Raw genomic sequence first — 14,500 nt, 5'->3', positions numbered from 1 at the left:
AACTACTAAAATAATGCATAAATATTAAAATGAATATAGTGTCCTTACTTCACGGATTTTCACTTATTGCGGGTGGTCCTGGAACCTAACCCCAGCGATACGTTTTTTTCGTGTCAGGAGCGACTTGAGAAACTGCAAGTCGCTTCTGGAGTGAGAGAATTGGCCGTCTGCAAAGACATTGCCCAAGGGATGCCCGGATGTTTTAATGTTTTTACCATCCTTGTGGGAGGCTTCTCTCATGTCTCCGCATGGAGCTGGAGCAGATAGAGGGAGCTCATCCCCGCTCTCCCCGGGTGGGATTCGAACCTGGCAGCCTTCAGGTCAGCAACTCAACCTTCAAGTCACAAGGCTTTAACCCACTATGCCACCGGAGGCTCCTGTGAGGGAACACTGTACCTCACAAGTTACAAATAAACAAACAGTTATTGTTTCTCCTCACTCAAAGTGTTGTGCCTCTCTCTCAAAGTCCCAATATACAAGGAAAAGAAGATCCTGAATACATAAATGGTGCCAGCAGAAATAGTAATGCCTGCAATTCTGGCCAGTTGAAGAAAGTCCTACCTAGGGTTTATTGTTTGAAACCCCCCATTCCTCTATAATAGACATTTAGGCATCTTCCAGAGTCGGGTGGGTGAAAGAAAACACAGCAACTCACAGGGCTTTAATTCCCCTCAAGGCCCCTTCTGCACTGCCCTATATCCTGGGATCTGGCCCCAGATTACCTGCTTATCCGAGGCTATTTGGCAGTGGAGACTCATACAACTCAGTTCAAAGCAGATAATCTGGGAGCAGATGCTGGGATGCTTTACTTACTTACTTAGGCGATCCCTCGTAGTTCGAGGATGATAGTCTTCCAGTCATGGGGTCTTGGGGGTGAGTTCTTAGGTGGCTGAAGAGACCTATTCTTGATCTGCATGTTCTCCCGCATTAAGGACATCGGTTTCCAGATGGAAGGCGGTCCCGGTCAGGGTTGGCTTGACCTTCCTTCCTCTTGGCACATTTCTCCTTTAAGCCCTCCATTCGTGCCTCTCTGAACTCCGCAGCACTGCTGGTCACAGCTGACCTCCAATTAGAGCGCTCAAGGACCAGGGCTTCCCAGTACTCAGTGTCTATGTCACAGTTTTTAAGGTTGGCTTTGAGCCCATCTTTAAAACTCTTTTCCTGCCTACCAACATTCCGTTTCCCATTCTTGAGTTGGGAGTAGAGGAGCTGCTTTAGGAGGCGGTGATCGGGCATTTGGACAACGTGGCCAGTCCAGCGGAGTTGATGGCGTAGGAGCATCGCTTCAATGCTGGTGGTCTTTGCTTCTTCCAGCACGCTGACATTTGTTCGCCTGTCTTCCCAAGAGATTTGCAGGATTTTTCTGAGGCAACGCTGATGGAAACGCTCTAGGAGTTGAGTGTGACGTCTGTAGACCATCCACGTTTCGCAGGCGTAGAGCAGGGTTGGGAGGACAATGGCTTTGTAAGCAAGCACCTTGGTATCTCTACGGATGTCCCGGTCATCAAACACTCTCTGCTTCATTCGGAAAAATGCTGCACTCGCAGAGCTCAGGCGGTGTTGTATTTCAGTGTCGATGTTGACTTTTGTGGAGAGATGGCTGCCAAGGTAGCGGAAATGGTCGACATTTTCTAATGTTACACCATTAAGTTGTATTCCTGGCATTGCAGAGGGATTAGCTGGTGCCTGTTGGAAGAGCACTTTGGTTTTCTCGATGTTCAGTGAGAGGCCGAGCTTCTCGTATGCTTCTGCGAAGGTGTTTAGAGTGGCTTGTGGGTCTTCTTCTGAATGTGCACAGACTACGTTGTCATCAGCAGTTCTATAACAGATGTTGTGGTGACCTTGGTTTTGGCTCTCAGTCTGCTGAGGTTAAATAGCTTGCCATCTGTCTGATAGATTATTTCCACTCCGGTGGGAAACTTCCCATCAACAAGGTGAAGTATCATAGCGATGAAGATGGAAAATAAGGTAGGGGCAATAACACATCTCTGCTTGACACCTGATTCCACCTTAAATGGGTCACTTTGGGAGTCGTTGCTGTCCAAGACTGTTGCCATCATGTCATCATGGAGGAGCCGCAGGATGTTCACAAATTTGTCAGGGCACCCAATTTTTTGGAGGATGGTCCAGAGAGCGCTGCGATTCACTGTGTTGAATGCCTTTGCAAGGTCAATGAATGCCATGTACAGAGGTTGGTTTTGTTCCCTGCATTTTTCTTGGAGCTGTCGTGCAGTGAAGATCATGTCCACTGTTCCTCTGGAGGGGCGGAAACCGTTCTGGGATTCTAGATTGCTGCTGCTGCTCAGTCGTTTAGTCGTCTCTGACTCTTCGTGACCTCATGGACCAGTCCACGCCAGAGCTCCCTGTCAGCCATCACCGCCCCCAGTTCCTTCAAGGTCAAGCCAGTCACTTCAAGGATACCGTCCATCCATCTCGCCCTTGGTCGGCCTCTCTTCCTTTTTCCTTCCATTTTCCCCAGCATCGTGATCTTTTCTAAGCTTTCCTGTCTCCTCATGATGTGGCCAAAATACATCAGTTTTGCCTCTAATAGTCTTCCCTCCAGTGACCATCTGGGCATTATTTCCTGGAGGATGGACTGGTTGGATCTTCTTGCGGTTCAAGGCACTCTCAGGATTTTCCTCCAGCACCAGAGTTCAAAAGCGTCTCTCTTCCTTCGCTCAGCCTTCCTTATGGTCCAGCTCTCGCATCTATAGGTTACTATGGGGAATACCATGGCTTTGACTATGTGGACCTTCGTTGCCCGTGTGATGTCTCTGCTCTTCACTATTTTGTCAAGGTTGGCCATTGCTCTCCTCCCGAGAAGTAAACGTCTTCTGATTTCCTGGCTGCAGTCTGCATCTGCAGTGATCTTCGTGCCTAGAAATATAAAGTCTGTCACTGCCTCCACGTTTTCTCCCTCTATTTGCCAGTTATCAATCGGTCTGGTTGCCATGATTTTGGTTTTCTTGACGTTTAACTGCAACCCAGCTTTTGCACTTCTTCTTTCACCTTGGTGATAAGGCTCCTCAGCTCTTCCTCACTTTCAATACTGTATATGGGAAAGGGGCTGCAATGCTACAGTCGGCCACCAGGGGCAGCAGCGCTCTTGCGGCTCCGCCTCTGCTCTGGGAGACAGGAAGGGGCCGGTTGGGAAAAGCACCTCATCCTTCTGCCATTTCTTTCTTTCTTTCTGGCGGAGTTTCTTCCCTCTTGCCTGCTAAGCTGGGCGGTGGGAGGCTTCCTTGCTCCTGGGTGAGTCGGAGGTAGGAGATGGAGGGGATGGGGAGCCTTGGCTACATGCTTTGGGACCCTGGGAGTTGTAGCTGGCCCTCTTTGACAGGGCCTCGTGAAACTATGGCTCCCAAGGTCCCCTCTCTGGAGTCAGGGCGCTGCAAGCAAAGCCAAAATAACCTTCATGTTGGAAAAATGTTGGCTTCCTGTTAAGCAGTGGTTCTCAACCTGTGAGTCCCCAGATGTTTTGGCCTACAACTCCCAGAAATCCCAGCCAGTTTACCAGCTGTTAGGATTTCTGGGAGTTGAAGGCCAAAAACATCAGGGGACCCCAAGTTGACAACCAGTATCCTGCATGCTTTTACTACTGTGTAGGTTTATATCATCTTTCCATGCTGTTCAGTCGTTTAGTCGTCTCCGATTCTTCGTGACCTCATGGACCAGTCCACGCCAGAGCTCTCTGTCGGCCGTCACCGCCCCCAGTTCCTTCAAGGTCAAGCCAGTCACTTCAAGGATAACGTCCATCCATCTTCCCCTTGGTCGGCCTCTCTTCCTTTTTCCTTCCATTTTCCCCAGCATCATGATCTTCTCCAAGCTTTCCTGTCTCCTCATGATGTGGCCAAAATACTTCAGCTTTGCCTCTAATAGCCTTCCCTCCAGTGAGCAGCCATTGGGCATTATTTCCTGGAGGATGGACTGGTTGGATCTTCTTGCGGTCCAAGGCACTCTCAGGATTTTCCTCCAGCACCAGAGTTCAAAAGCGTCTCTCTTCCTTCGCTCAGCCTTCCTCATGGTCCAGCTCTCGCATCCATAGGTTACTATGGGGAATACCATTGCTTTGACTATGCGGACCTTCGTTGCCCGTGTGATGTCTCTGCTCTTCACTATTTTGTCAAGGTTGGCCATTGCTCTCCTCCGAAGAAGTAGACGTCTTCTGATTTCCTGGCTGCAGTCTGCATCTGCAGTGATCTTCACGCCTAGAAATATAAAGTCTGTCACTGCCTCCACGTTTTCTCCCTCTATTTGCCAGTTATCAATAGGTGTAGTTGCCATGATATTGGTTTTCTTGACGTTTAACTGCAACCCACCTTTTGCACTTCCTTCTTTCACCTTGGTGATAAGGCTCCTCAGCTCCTCCTCACGTTCGGCCATCAGAGTGGTACCGTCTGCATATCTAAGGTTGTTAATGTTTCTTCCAGCAATTTTAACTCCGACCTTGGATTCCTCAAGCCCCGCACGTCACATGATGTGTTCTGCATACAAGTTGAATAGGGAGGGTGAAAGTATGCAGCCCTGCCGCACTCCTTTCCCAATCTTGAACCAGTCTGTTGTTCCGTGGTCTGTTCTTACTGTGGCCACTTGGTCTTTATACAGATTTCTCAGGAGACAGACAAGGTGACTTGGTATCCCCATACCACCAAGAACATGCCATGTTTTATTATGATCCACACAGTCGAAGGCTTTAGAATAGTCAATGAAGCAGAAGTAAATGTTTTTCTGAAACTCCCTGGCTTCTTCCATTATCCAGCAGATATTGGCAATTTGGTCTCTCGTTCCTCTGCCTTTTCTGAACCCAGCTTGGACATCTGGCAACTCTCGCTCCATGTATTGTGGGAGTCTGCCTTGCAGAATCTTGAGCATTACTTTACTGGCATGGGAAATAAGTGCCACTGTACAGAAGTTTGAGCATTCTTTAGCATTTCCCTTTTTTGGTATGGGGATATAAATTGATTTTTTCCAATCTGATGGCCAATCTTGTGTTTTCCATATTTGCTGACATATGGCATGCATCACCTTGACGCCATCACCCTTCAAGATTTTAAACAATTCAGCTGGGATCCCATCGTTTCCTGCTGCCTTGTTGTTAGCAATGCTTCTTAAGGCCCATTCAACCTCACTCCTCAGGATGTCTGGTTCTAATTCACTCACTACACCATCAAAGCTATCCTCTATATTATTATTCTTCCTATACAGATCTTCTGTATATTCTCGCCACCTTTTCTTGATTTCTTCAGCTTCTGTTAGGCCCCTGCCATCTTTGTTTTTGATCATGCCCATTTTTGCCTGAAATTTGCCTCCGATGTTTCTGATTTTCTGGAAGAGGTCTCTTGTCCTTCCTATTCTGTTGTCTTCTTCCACATCCATGCATTGCTTGTTCAAAAATAGTTCCTTGTCTCTTCTGGCTAGCCTCTGGAATTGTGCATTTAATTGGGCATGTCTCCCCCTATCGCTGTTTCCTTTCGCCTTCCTTCTTTCTTGGGCTACTTCCAGTGTCTCAACAGACAACCACCTTGCCTTCTTGGTTTTCTTTTTCTTTGGGACGTACTTTGTTGCTGCCTCCTGAACAGTGTTGTGGTCTTCTGTCCATAGTTCTTCTGGGACTCTTATTTATTAAGTCTAGTCCCTGAAATCTATTCTTCACCTCTGCTGCATATTCACTGGGAATATTTGTGAGATCATATCTAATTGGTCTGTGTATTTTCCCCATTCTCTTTAGTCTGATTCTAAATTTTGTAATAAGAAGTTCGTGATCTGAACTACAGTCAGCTCCAGGTCTTGTTTTCACCGACTGGATGGATGTCCGCAAAGGATGTAGTCAATCTGATTTCGGTGTTGACCATCTGGTGAAGTCCATGTGTAAAGCCGTCTTTTAGGTTGTTGGAAGAGAGTGTTTGTTATGCACATTGAGTTTTCCTGGCAAAATTCTATCAGCCTACGTCCTGCTTCATTTTGTTGTCCCAGACCATGCTTGCCTGTGATCCCGGTTATCATTTGACTGCCCACCTTAGCATTCCAATCTCCTGTAATGAGAATAATGTCTCTTTTTGGTGTGTTGTCCACTAAGTGCTGCAGATCCTCGTAGGACTTATCTAATTCTGCTTCTTCAGCAGCTGTGGTTGGGGCGTATATTTGGATCACTGTGATGTTAAATAGCTTGCCTTGAACTTGAATTGAGATCATTCTATCATTTTTTGGGTTGTATCCAATCACTGCTTTCGCAACTTTATTATTAACTATGAAGGCTACTCCATTTCTTCGGTGTTCTGCTTGTCAGCAGTAGTAGATCTGGTGGTCATCTTTTGTGAAGTGGCCCATTCCAGTCCATTTCAGTTCACTGACTCCCAGAATGTCTATCTTTAATCTTGACATCTCACCAATAACCATGTCCGGTTTGCCCTGGCTCATAGATCTTACATTCCAGGTTCCTATAGTGTGTTGATCTCTAGAACATCGGATTCGTCCTTCACCTCCAGCACCGTCGGCCGTTAGCCTTCCTTTCGGCTTTGAGCTAACTGCGTCATCACATCTGGGGCTACTTTGACTAGTCCTCTGCTCCTCCCCAGTAACATTTTGACCATCTTCCGACCTGGAGGTCCTATCTTCCGATGGTATACCGACATTTCTCTGGTTGTACTGATCCATGTAGTTTTCATGGCAAGAATACTGGGGTGGATTGCCATTACCTTCCCCAGGGATCGTGCTTAGTCTGACCTCTCTGTCATGACCTTCCCATCTTGGGTGGCCCTGCACGGTATAGCTCATGGCTTCATCAAGGCACTCAAGCCCCAGCACCACGTCAAGGTAACGATCCATCGCACAGGGATCTCTTTCCATAGATTTGTGCAAAGGGTTTCAATTTTATGCCCTGTTTCATTATATTTTAACATTAACATTTGTGATGTTTGACTTCCCTCTTGTGAATTAATGTTTCTAGACAGTATTGGAACTCTTGGTGGCGCAGCGAGTTAAACCGCTGAGCTGCTGAACTTGCTGACCAAAAGGTCGGCGGTTTGAATCCAGGGGGTGGGGTTAGTTTCCACTATTAGCCCCAGCTTCTGCCAGTCTAGCAATTCGAAAACATGCAAATTTGAATAGATCAATAGGTACCGCTCTGGCGGGAAGGTAATTGTGCTCTATGCAGTCATGCCGGGCACAAGACCATAGAGGTGTCTACGGGCAACGCCAGTTCTTCAGCTTAGAAATGGAAATGAGCACCAATTCCCAGAGTCGGACACAAATAGACTTAATGTCAGGGGAAAACCTTTACCTATACAGTGTTAGCTTAGATACATGTCCGGTTAGGTCTTTTGTGATGAATAACCTGGTAGCTTCAAAGCCTGGCTGTTTCCTGCCTGAGGGAATCTGGGAGATGTTAACTCCCGGATGGAGATAAAATATAATTATAAACTGCTATAAATCCTGGGCCTCTTTTGCAGACCAATTCAAAGCTATTCCAAACAGGAAAATTTTCATATTTTTCCTAATAGACATGAGGGTGGGGGCTGCTCTAATAATAATCCACTATAATTACCCCCATACCCAAACCTACCAGTCTTTAATGTTGGTCAGAGGTGTTTGTGTGTGTGTGTGTGTTCCCTGTTCAGGTCAGGAATATGTCTCCATGCTGCTGGAAACACCTGTGCTGAATTGTTCCATTGGGCAAGGAAAGAACGGCAGCCCTTTGCTCCTGCCCATTCAAAGCAAGGTCGGTCGACTCTTTCGTTCAAGGTATTTCCCTGGAAGCAATGCTCTTGACTCTTCATCCAAGAACAAAAGTTTGGCTTGAAGAGAGGAAGAGGATGGAGGAGCTGAATCCCGCAAGTCTGCAGCAGGAACAAAGAGCAGCAAGAGAAGGAGGGAAAGCCGGAAGCATGGTTCATTCTGAACACGTGACCGAGGGGCCAACATGGAAAACGCTGGAAGAAGGCAAGGACCTTCCAGGTCAAAGGATGGAGCAGTGCTGGGAAGCCCAATGGCAGGAGTTCCTGGAAACCCTCCAGTCGCCTTCCTGGGCATGGGGAAGCCTTCCGCCGGCAGAGGAAACGCCGTGGGACGAGGCCAAGGCCTTCCTGGCCTCCTTCGAGCAAGTGGCCAAAGCCTGTCGGTGGCCAAAGGAAGAGTGGGCGGCCCGGCTGCTGCCTGCCTTGAGCGGAGATGCAGAGCAGGCCTTTCGGAGCCTGGAAGCCGGAGACAGGGAGGATTATGGGAAAGTGAAGGCGGCCATCTTGAGAGCAGAGGCCCTGAGAGCGGAGCAGCAGCGCCAGCATTTTCGGCAGTTCTGCTGCCAAGAGGTCGGGGATCTGCGAAGTGTTTACAGCCAAGTTCAGGAGCTTTGCAGTCGGTGGCTGAAGCCAGAGAGACGCAGCAAGGAGCAGATCCTGGAGCTGCTGGTCTTGGAGCAATTCCTGGCCAGTCTTCCCCAAGACCTGCAAGGATGGATCCGAGGCGGAGGGCCGGAGACCTGTTCCCAGGCTGTGGCCCTGGCAGAGGACTTCCTCCTCAAGAGACAGCAAGAGGCCGGTTCCGCCAGGTGCCAGGTGAGGCTCCAAGGGCTATTGAAGCAGAGGCTGGATGTTGGGAGAGCTGTGATTGTATTCTCTTACATGACCGAATGGGGTTGGATTAGACAGGGCTTCTTAAACTTTTGCACCCACAGTCCCTTTCCGTCTGACAAAATCTACTTCACCTGGGTATCTAGGTATATAAAATAATATGTATACAATATATTCCAGGTATATAAAATATTTACTGATATCAAATCTTCATTTGCAAAGCTTGCTCAACAGGCTGATTTCTCTTTTTATGAAGTACATCTTCTGCAGAATCCACTGAAAGCACTGCAAACAGATTCGGATAAATGTCTAAAACAGCCACTTGGTGGCATTCAGAAAACTTCTATTCTTGTCAACTTTTTGTGACCCCATCATTGAGCTAAAAGGACCCCATTTGTGGTCGGGACCCACAGTTTAAGAAGCAGTGGAATAGATGATTCCTGTGGTCTCTTCCAATGCTCTGGTATTTTTTAGCCGTGTCTAACAAAACTGAATCTAAAACAAGCACACTAGCTTGAGAGAATTCCTTTTCATTTTCTCCATTTTTGAAATCTCCCTCCCTGTTTCTCAGGGACTGTCGCAGGATGTGTGTGTTGGTTCCCTGGAGGCGAAAGGGAAAACACCAGATTCTGCTCACAGACAGATCTATGAAGAAGCCAAGCCAGTGAAAGATACTGAGATCCCTTTGCTAGGTAAGGCTTCACGGGTGTGTGAGAATGAATGTGCCACACATAGGCTATACCTACGCTGTAGAACTCATGTAGTCTGACATCCCTTTAACGGATACAGCTCAGTACTGTTGGATAATGGGAGCTGTAACTTAGAGAGGCATCAGCGCTCTTTGGCATAAAAGGCAAAGACCTTGTCAAACTACAAACATGGCCCATGGGGTGCGAAGGTGTTCGAGCGATATCTTTTTCAAAACTGCAATTTTTTTTTTGAAAAATGGGGAGGAAGGTAGGTTCCACTTACCCAGCATCTGCCTTTGACTCTATCCAACCCATTCTCCTCCTTAAAAAGAATTTCCATTTACTCTTTGCAGGTGGTGGAATCAAAGGCCCAAGTCCTTGCATTTCAGTGTTTCCTCCTGAAGTAAGACAGAAGCTGGGCTGGATGAGGTATGTAATCTCATTTAGTTCTGCCCAAATCCAAAGTATTAATCTGCAATAACAATTATAACATCTAATAATAACAATAAGGGATCATCTAGGAGTCTTATAGACCACAAGCTGAACATGAGCCAATTATCTGTTGTGGCAGCGAAATGGCCAATGCAATTCTAGGCTGTATGCAGCCTTGTGTCCAGATCGAGGGAAGTCATTGTCCCACTCTATTCTGTTTCAGTCGGTCCTTGCTTTCTGCCAGTATTTTATTCCTTCACCCTCTTTGGATGCCATGGGTAGCTTAAGGGTTACCAGTTTATTGAATTGTTCTGCTGGATCTTTCGAGAACCCAAACACAGGCTGCAGAAAGTTCCCTCTGTCAGCTCGTTGCTCTAGATAGAACAAGCAAGAAGAATATTAGCCCATTTGAGGATGCGCCTGCACTGTAGAGTTAATGCAGCGGAAGCACAAGCCGATCAGTCTCTATGTCAATGCTGTTGCGCATGAGGAGGGCCAGACTGTTGTGTTGATGGACATGTCTTGCATTTCCAGGGTCTGCTGGACTGCAGAGCCAGAGTCGTCTCTTTGCACAGGGTTGAACAGATGTTCTCCCAGCCAGGCCAACAGACCATCTTCTGGCAAGTCCTGCAGGAGGAGGGCAGAAACACCCAGCCGTTAAGTAAGGGAAGCTGAGATCCATGACCCATCACTTTATGAAATTGAGGGCCCTTCCACACAGTTGTATAAAATCCACATTAAAGTGGATTATATGGCAGTGTGGAGTCAGATAACCCAGTTCAAAGAAGATACTGCAAATTATCTGCCTTGAAATTCTGGGTTATACGGCTGTGTGGAAAGGCCCTAAAAGGAAAGGGAGAAGCAGAGACAGGTACCCCCCCCTCTCTATATACATATACATATTGTGGTCCCTCTAAATTTGCAGATTGTATTAATGTGTGGATTTAATTAAAATGTTCTCCTTAGGAATCTCTTGATCCTACCGGTACGATTCTGTGACCAACCTCTAGCAAACGTTGACCATAGAGTTGAGCTGCAGGCCTAGGGATTCCTAAAAAGAAGGCAGTTCGGAGCAAAGGACTCCTGAGCATGGACAGAATTCCTCCCTCTTTGTCTACAGGTGAGCTGGAGGCAGCTTTGCTTCAAGTGGAGACGTCTCAGCATGTAGGGGATGAGCTGAAGGAGAGGCCCGGGGCAGTGCCACTCCCAAATCAAAGAGATGGACTGTTGACAGCAGAGACATCTGGACAAAGAAGTGAGTCCAAGGGGGGAGAGGAAGGGGCTTCTGTGAGCTCCAAAGGAGTCGGGACATCTAGGCATTTCTTGTGGCAGGAACAGGCTAAACAAAAACACTGGGCATTAATTGGGGGAAGGCTCTGGTTCCCCAATTGTGGTTGAAAGGATTGTCCCAGAGTTTCCTAGGGAAACCAAGAAGAGCGTCTCAAAAGCTGACCCTGATCAACATCAAAGGAGGCATAATGGAAAGAAATGGTAGACACATGGAAAGACAGTCGTACAGCGGAGAAATAAAATTTGTTAAACAATCAGAGACATAGTATTGAATATAAACCTCATGAATTCCCAGAGCATGAAGGAAGCCAAGTTTGCTCTCTTTCTGTTTAATGTCCTTCTTTTTAGATGCTGAAACAAAAACACCACCTTTTATCACAGCAAAAGTGAAAAGTAGATTGTGGATGTAAAGAGAGGACTTTACATTGAAAATAATAATGTAATTTAAAAAATTAGCAGAGAAATCTTGAAGTGGCATGAAAAGGATAGAAGTATCAGTAATGAGAAATAGAAGGAAAAACAGAGAGTTTCAATTATAGTGGTGTTTGAAGATACATAACTTCTCTCAAGGGGACTTTCCCTGTATTCTGTTATTATATATGCTATTTTTATCACCCAGTAAAAGATTTTGAGAAGCATCAAGGTAGCCAGTATGCATTTCTTATGGTGCTGGAATTGTTGCAGATGGATAGTATAATTATATAGTTATTATGTTAAATGTGGAAACAACAAATTGTAAATTGAACAATAGAAAATGAATAGAAAATGTGACAATAATTAAGCATATATGGGATACAAGTAGGAATTCCTTGGAGAATGGATGAAGCTGTGGAGTGGAAAAATTGAGATTAAGACTGGTATTTCAAATGTAGTTCAAATTTCTTTGGTTTATTGTAAAAAGAGTATATCCAAGGGGAAAGGGCGGAGAGTGGGAGTGGGGTGAAACAATAAAATAAATAAATCAGAACTGAATACACATTGACTTGTCAGACTTGCATATGGGCAGATCTGTATTAGATTAAACCATTGTTACGGATGTTGAATTTTTGAGAGTAATATTATTTAGAGCAGCTTTGGATGGTCTTGGAAGTCTTTTGACTTTTGAAGCACAAGATTGTCCTTTTTTTTTTTTTTTTTACAGAGAAATGACATTTCCTAATGTCAGGCTTAATGCAGACAGCTCAGAATGTAAAGTGAGGGTAATGTATCAATACAAATACCCACACATGAACTCAAATGATCCAGGTGTGAACAAAGACATTTTGAATCAGATGGAAAGCAAGAGATGGCAGGAGAGAGAGCCAGGTGGTAAAAATTAGGAAAGTGGTGGCCAGAACAGCAACAAATGTCTTTTTTTCTCTCTTCAGGTGATGAAAAGGGATGTTGGAAGGAGATGAAGGTATCTCAGCAGGTAGAGTCTTCACCAGCAGAAGCATCTCAGAGGAGTTTGACTATGGCATCCAACATGCCAAGATCCCAGCTCAGAGGTCAGGAGTTGAAGATGTTAGTGGAGACAGAGAGGAAACACACCAAAAGCCTTATAGGTGCTGATAACAAGGCCTCCACAGACGTAGGGAAGCCCTTGTTCTCCACATATGGGAGAAAATACCATAGTGTGTCAGATGAGTTTGTTGATCTGAACCCAAGAAAGAAAGATGCTGAATGTCCTGAAGATGGAGAAACAAGCAAGAGCCACGGACAGTCATTACAGAGAAACCAAAATATTCCTACAGGAAGGAAAATGCATAAATGTGTTACTTGTGAGATGGACTTCAAATGTAGAGCGCACCTGGCATGCCACGAACAGAGTCACACTGGAGAAAAGCCATAGCAATGTTCTCAGTGCGAGAAATGCTTCAGCTGGAAAAATAAGCTGGTAAGACACCAGCTAAGCCATACTGGGATGAAACCCTATAAGTGCTCTCAGTGTGGCAAGTGTTTCACTCAGAGATCTACTTTGAAGGACCATCAAAGAATTCATACTGGAGAGAAACCCCATGAATGCTCTCAGTGTGGTAAGTGTTTCACTCTTAGATCTACCTTGAACGTGCATCAAAGAATTCATACTGGAGAGAAACCCTATAAGTGTTCTCAGTGTGGCAAGTGTTTCACTGAGAGATCTACCTTGAAGAACCATCAAAGAATTCATACTGGAGAGAAACCCTATGAATGTTCTCAGTGTGGCACGTGTTTCACTCTGAGACATAACTTGAAGGACCATCAAAGAATTCATACTGGAGAGAAACCCTATAAGTGCTCTCAGTGTGGCAAGTGTTTCACTCAGAGATCTACCTTGAAGGACCATCAAAGAATTCATACTGGAGAGAAATCCTATAAATGTTCACAATGTGGCAAGAGCTTTACTATGAAAAAGACCTTGAAGTACCATCAAAGAATTCATATTGGAGAGACATGAATGACCTCTATTTGGGAAATGCTTCACATTTAATTGTCTACCAGATAATCCATACTGGAAAGAAACCCTATTGTGCCCTGAATGCGGAAAAGGCTTCTCTTGGCAATAACTCATAGGTCCTTCATAAGGTCTCTGTCTTCTGTGCATTGTGAAATTGTAATTTTTATAATTCAGGAGACACAGTTTCAAAATTTAGATAGGTGAGTGTTACATAAGTGTTTCCAATTTTTTGCTTTTTAGCATTCAGCTTTCAAAACTAATAAATGCACCATTATCCTTCCACATTTGCTGGACCCCCATGGAAGTGAAAAACAGAAGGTAAAACGAAAAGAAGAAATGAGAGAAAGTGAACTTAATAGAGGAAATTAAGAGGAGAGAACAAGAACAAATGTTATATGCAGACAATAATACGAGTTTGACAGAAGTAAATCTAATGATATTTGGTTGTATCCATGTAAGTGCAAACCAGCCAGGAACGTATTTTCCACAGAAAAGGGGGCCTTACTGCAAATAAAGAGCAGTTTGCCAGAAAATAGTAGCTTCATGTGTCTGTGGTTGATCTTGGTATCCAGTATGTCATAATGACTGTTTTATGCCACATTTGTGATTTTGTTGACAAAACTGCACATTCAAAATATGCGTTCATTTCTGAGTATCAAGGTTCAGATTTTTTGTTCTCCCTCCCCTTTCCCGATGTCTGAGTCATCCAGAATGTGCTAGGCATTGCCAAAAGCAGAAAACACAGTGAAATCGGTCTCTGCTTATTTACAGCTCCTTACCCATGTCTTGGAAGTCATAGCCATCTATCATGAGTGCTCAAATTTTAAGATTTGGTTGGCATAGCTATGTTTAGTATGACAAAATCAAAGCATACACTGCATTATGGACAGATGGGAGTGTCAGGAGTGCTTTGACTGGGTATTTCTGCACGGCAGAGGATTGGATGGGGTGGCCCTGGCGTCTCTTCTAACTTTATGAGTCTATGAATAGCAACAGTAGAATAAATTGTACCAATTGACAAAGATGTATATGTGGGCTTGATTTGTACAATGTACACGGAACCAGTTTACTACTGCTAAAGAGGGTGGGAGGCCAAAGTTTTGGCAAAG

General features: G+C 45.3%; 2 protein-coding genes across 6 annotated transcripts in view; both read left to right on the top strand.

Annotated features, from left to right (window-relative positions):
* LOC100565625 (uncharacterized) overlaps window positions 1-14,500 on the top strand; it is a 66,885-nt gene that overhangs the window by 41,504 nt on the left and 10,881 nt on the right. The window contains exons 12-14 of the mRNA XM_008105782.3: window positions 7,789-8,549; window positions 9,136-9,256; window positions 10,806-10,940. Coding sequence (XP_008103989.2) covers window positions 7,789-8,549; window positions 9,136-9,256; window positions 10,806-10,940 — 1,017 coding nt within the window. The remainder of the gene's footprint in view (window positions 1-7,788; window positions 8,550-9,135; window positions 9,257-10,805; window positions 10,941-14,500) is intronic.
* Window positions 3,066-13,546, top strand: LOC100565426 (neurotrophin receptor-interacting factor 1). Of its 5 annotated transcripts, none has more exons than XM_016991902.2 (7): window positions 3,075-3,252; window positions 7,617-8,549; window positions 9,136-9,256; window positions 9,607-9,682; window positions 10,220-10,346; window positions 10,806-10,940; window positions 12,343-13,546. In XM_016991902.2, exons 2-5 carry the CDS (start codon window positions 7,758-7,760, stop codon window positions 10,344-10,346), a joined length of 1,116 nt encoding a protein of 371 aa, XP_016847391.2. In that variant the 5' UTR covers window positions 3,075-3,252; window positions 7,617-7,757; the 3' UTR covers window positions 10,806-10,940; window positions 12,343-13,546. The 5 variants fall into 5 exon arrangements, with proteins under 5 accessions (XP_062829614.1, XP_062829615.1, XP_062829613.1 ...); XM_062973542.1 differs by having other exon boundaries at window positions 3,075-3,263; XM_062973543.1 differs by lacking the exon at window positions 10,220-10,346 and having other exon boundaries at window positions 3,071-8,549.

Source organism: Anolis carolinensis, chromosome 2 (assembly GCF_035594765.1).
Source record: "Anolis carolinensis isolate JA03-04 chromosome 2, rAnoCar3.1.pri, whole genome shotgun sequence".
Taxonomy (NCBI): Eukaryota; Metazoa; Chordata; class Lepidosauria; order Squamata; family Dactyloidae; genus Anolis; species Anolis carolinensis.
This window is presented reverse-complemented; position numbering and strand designations above follow the sequence as displayed.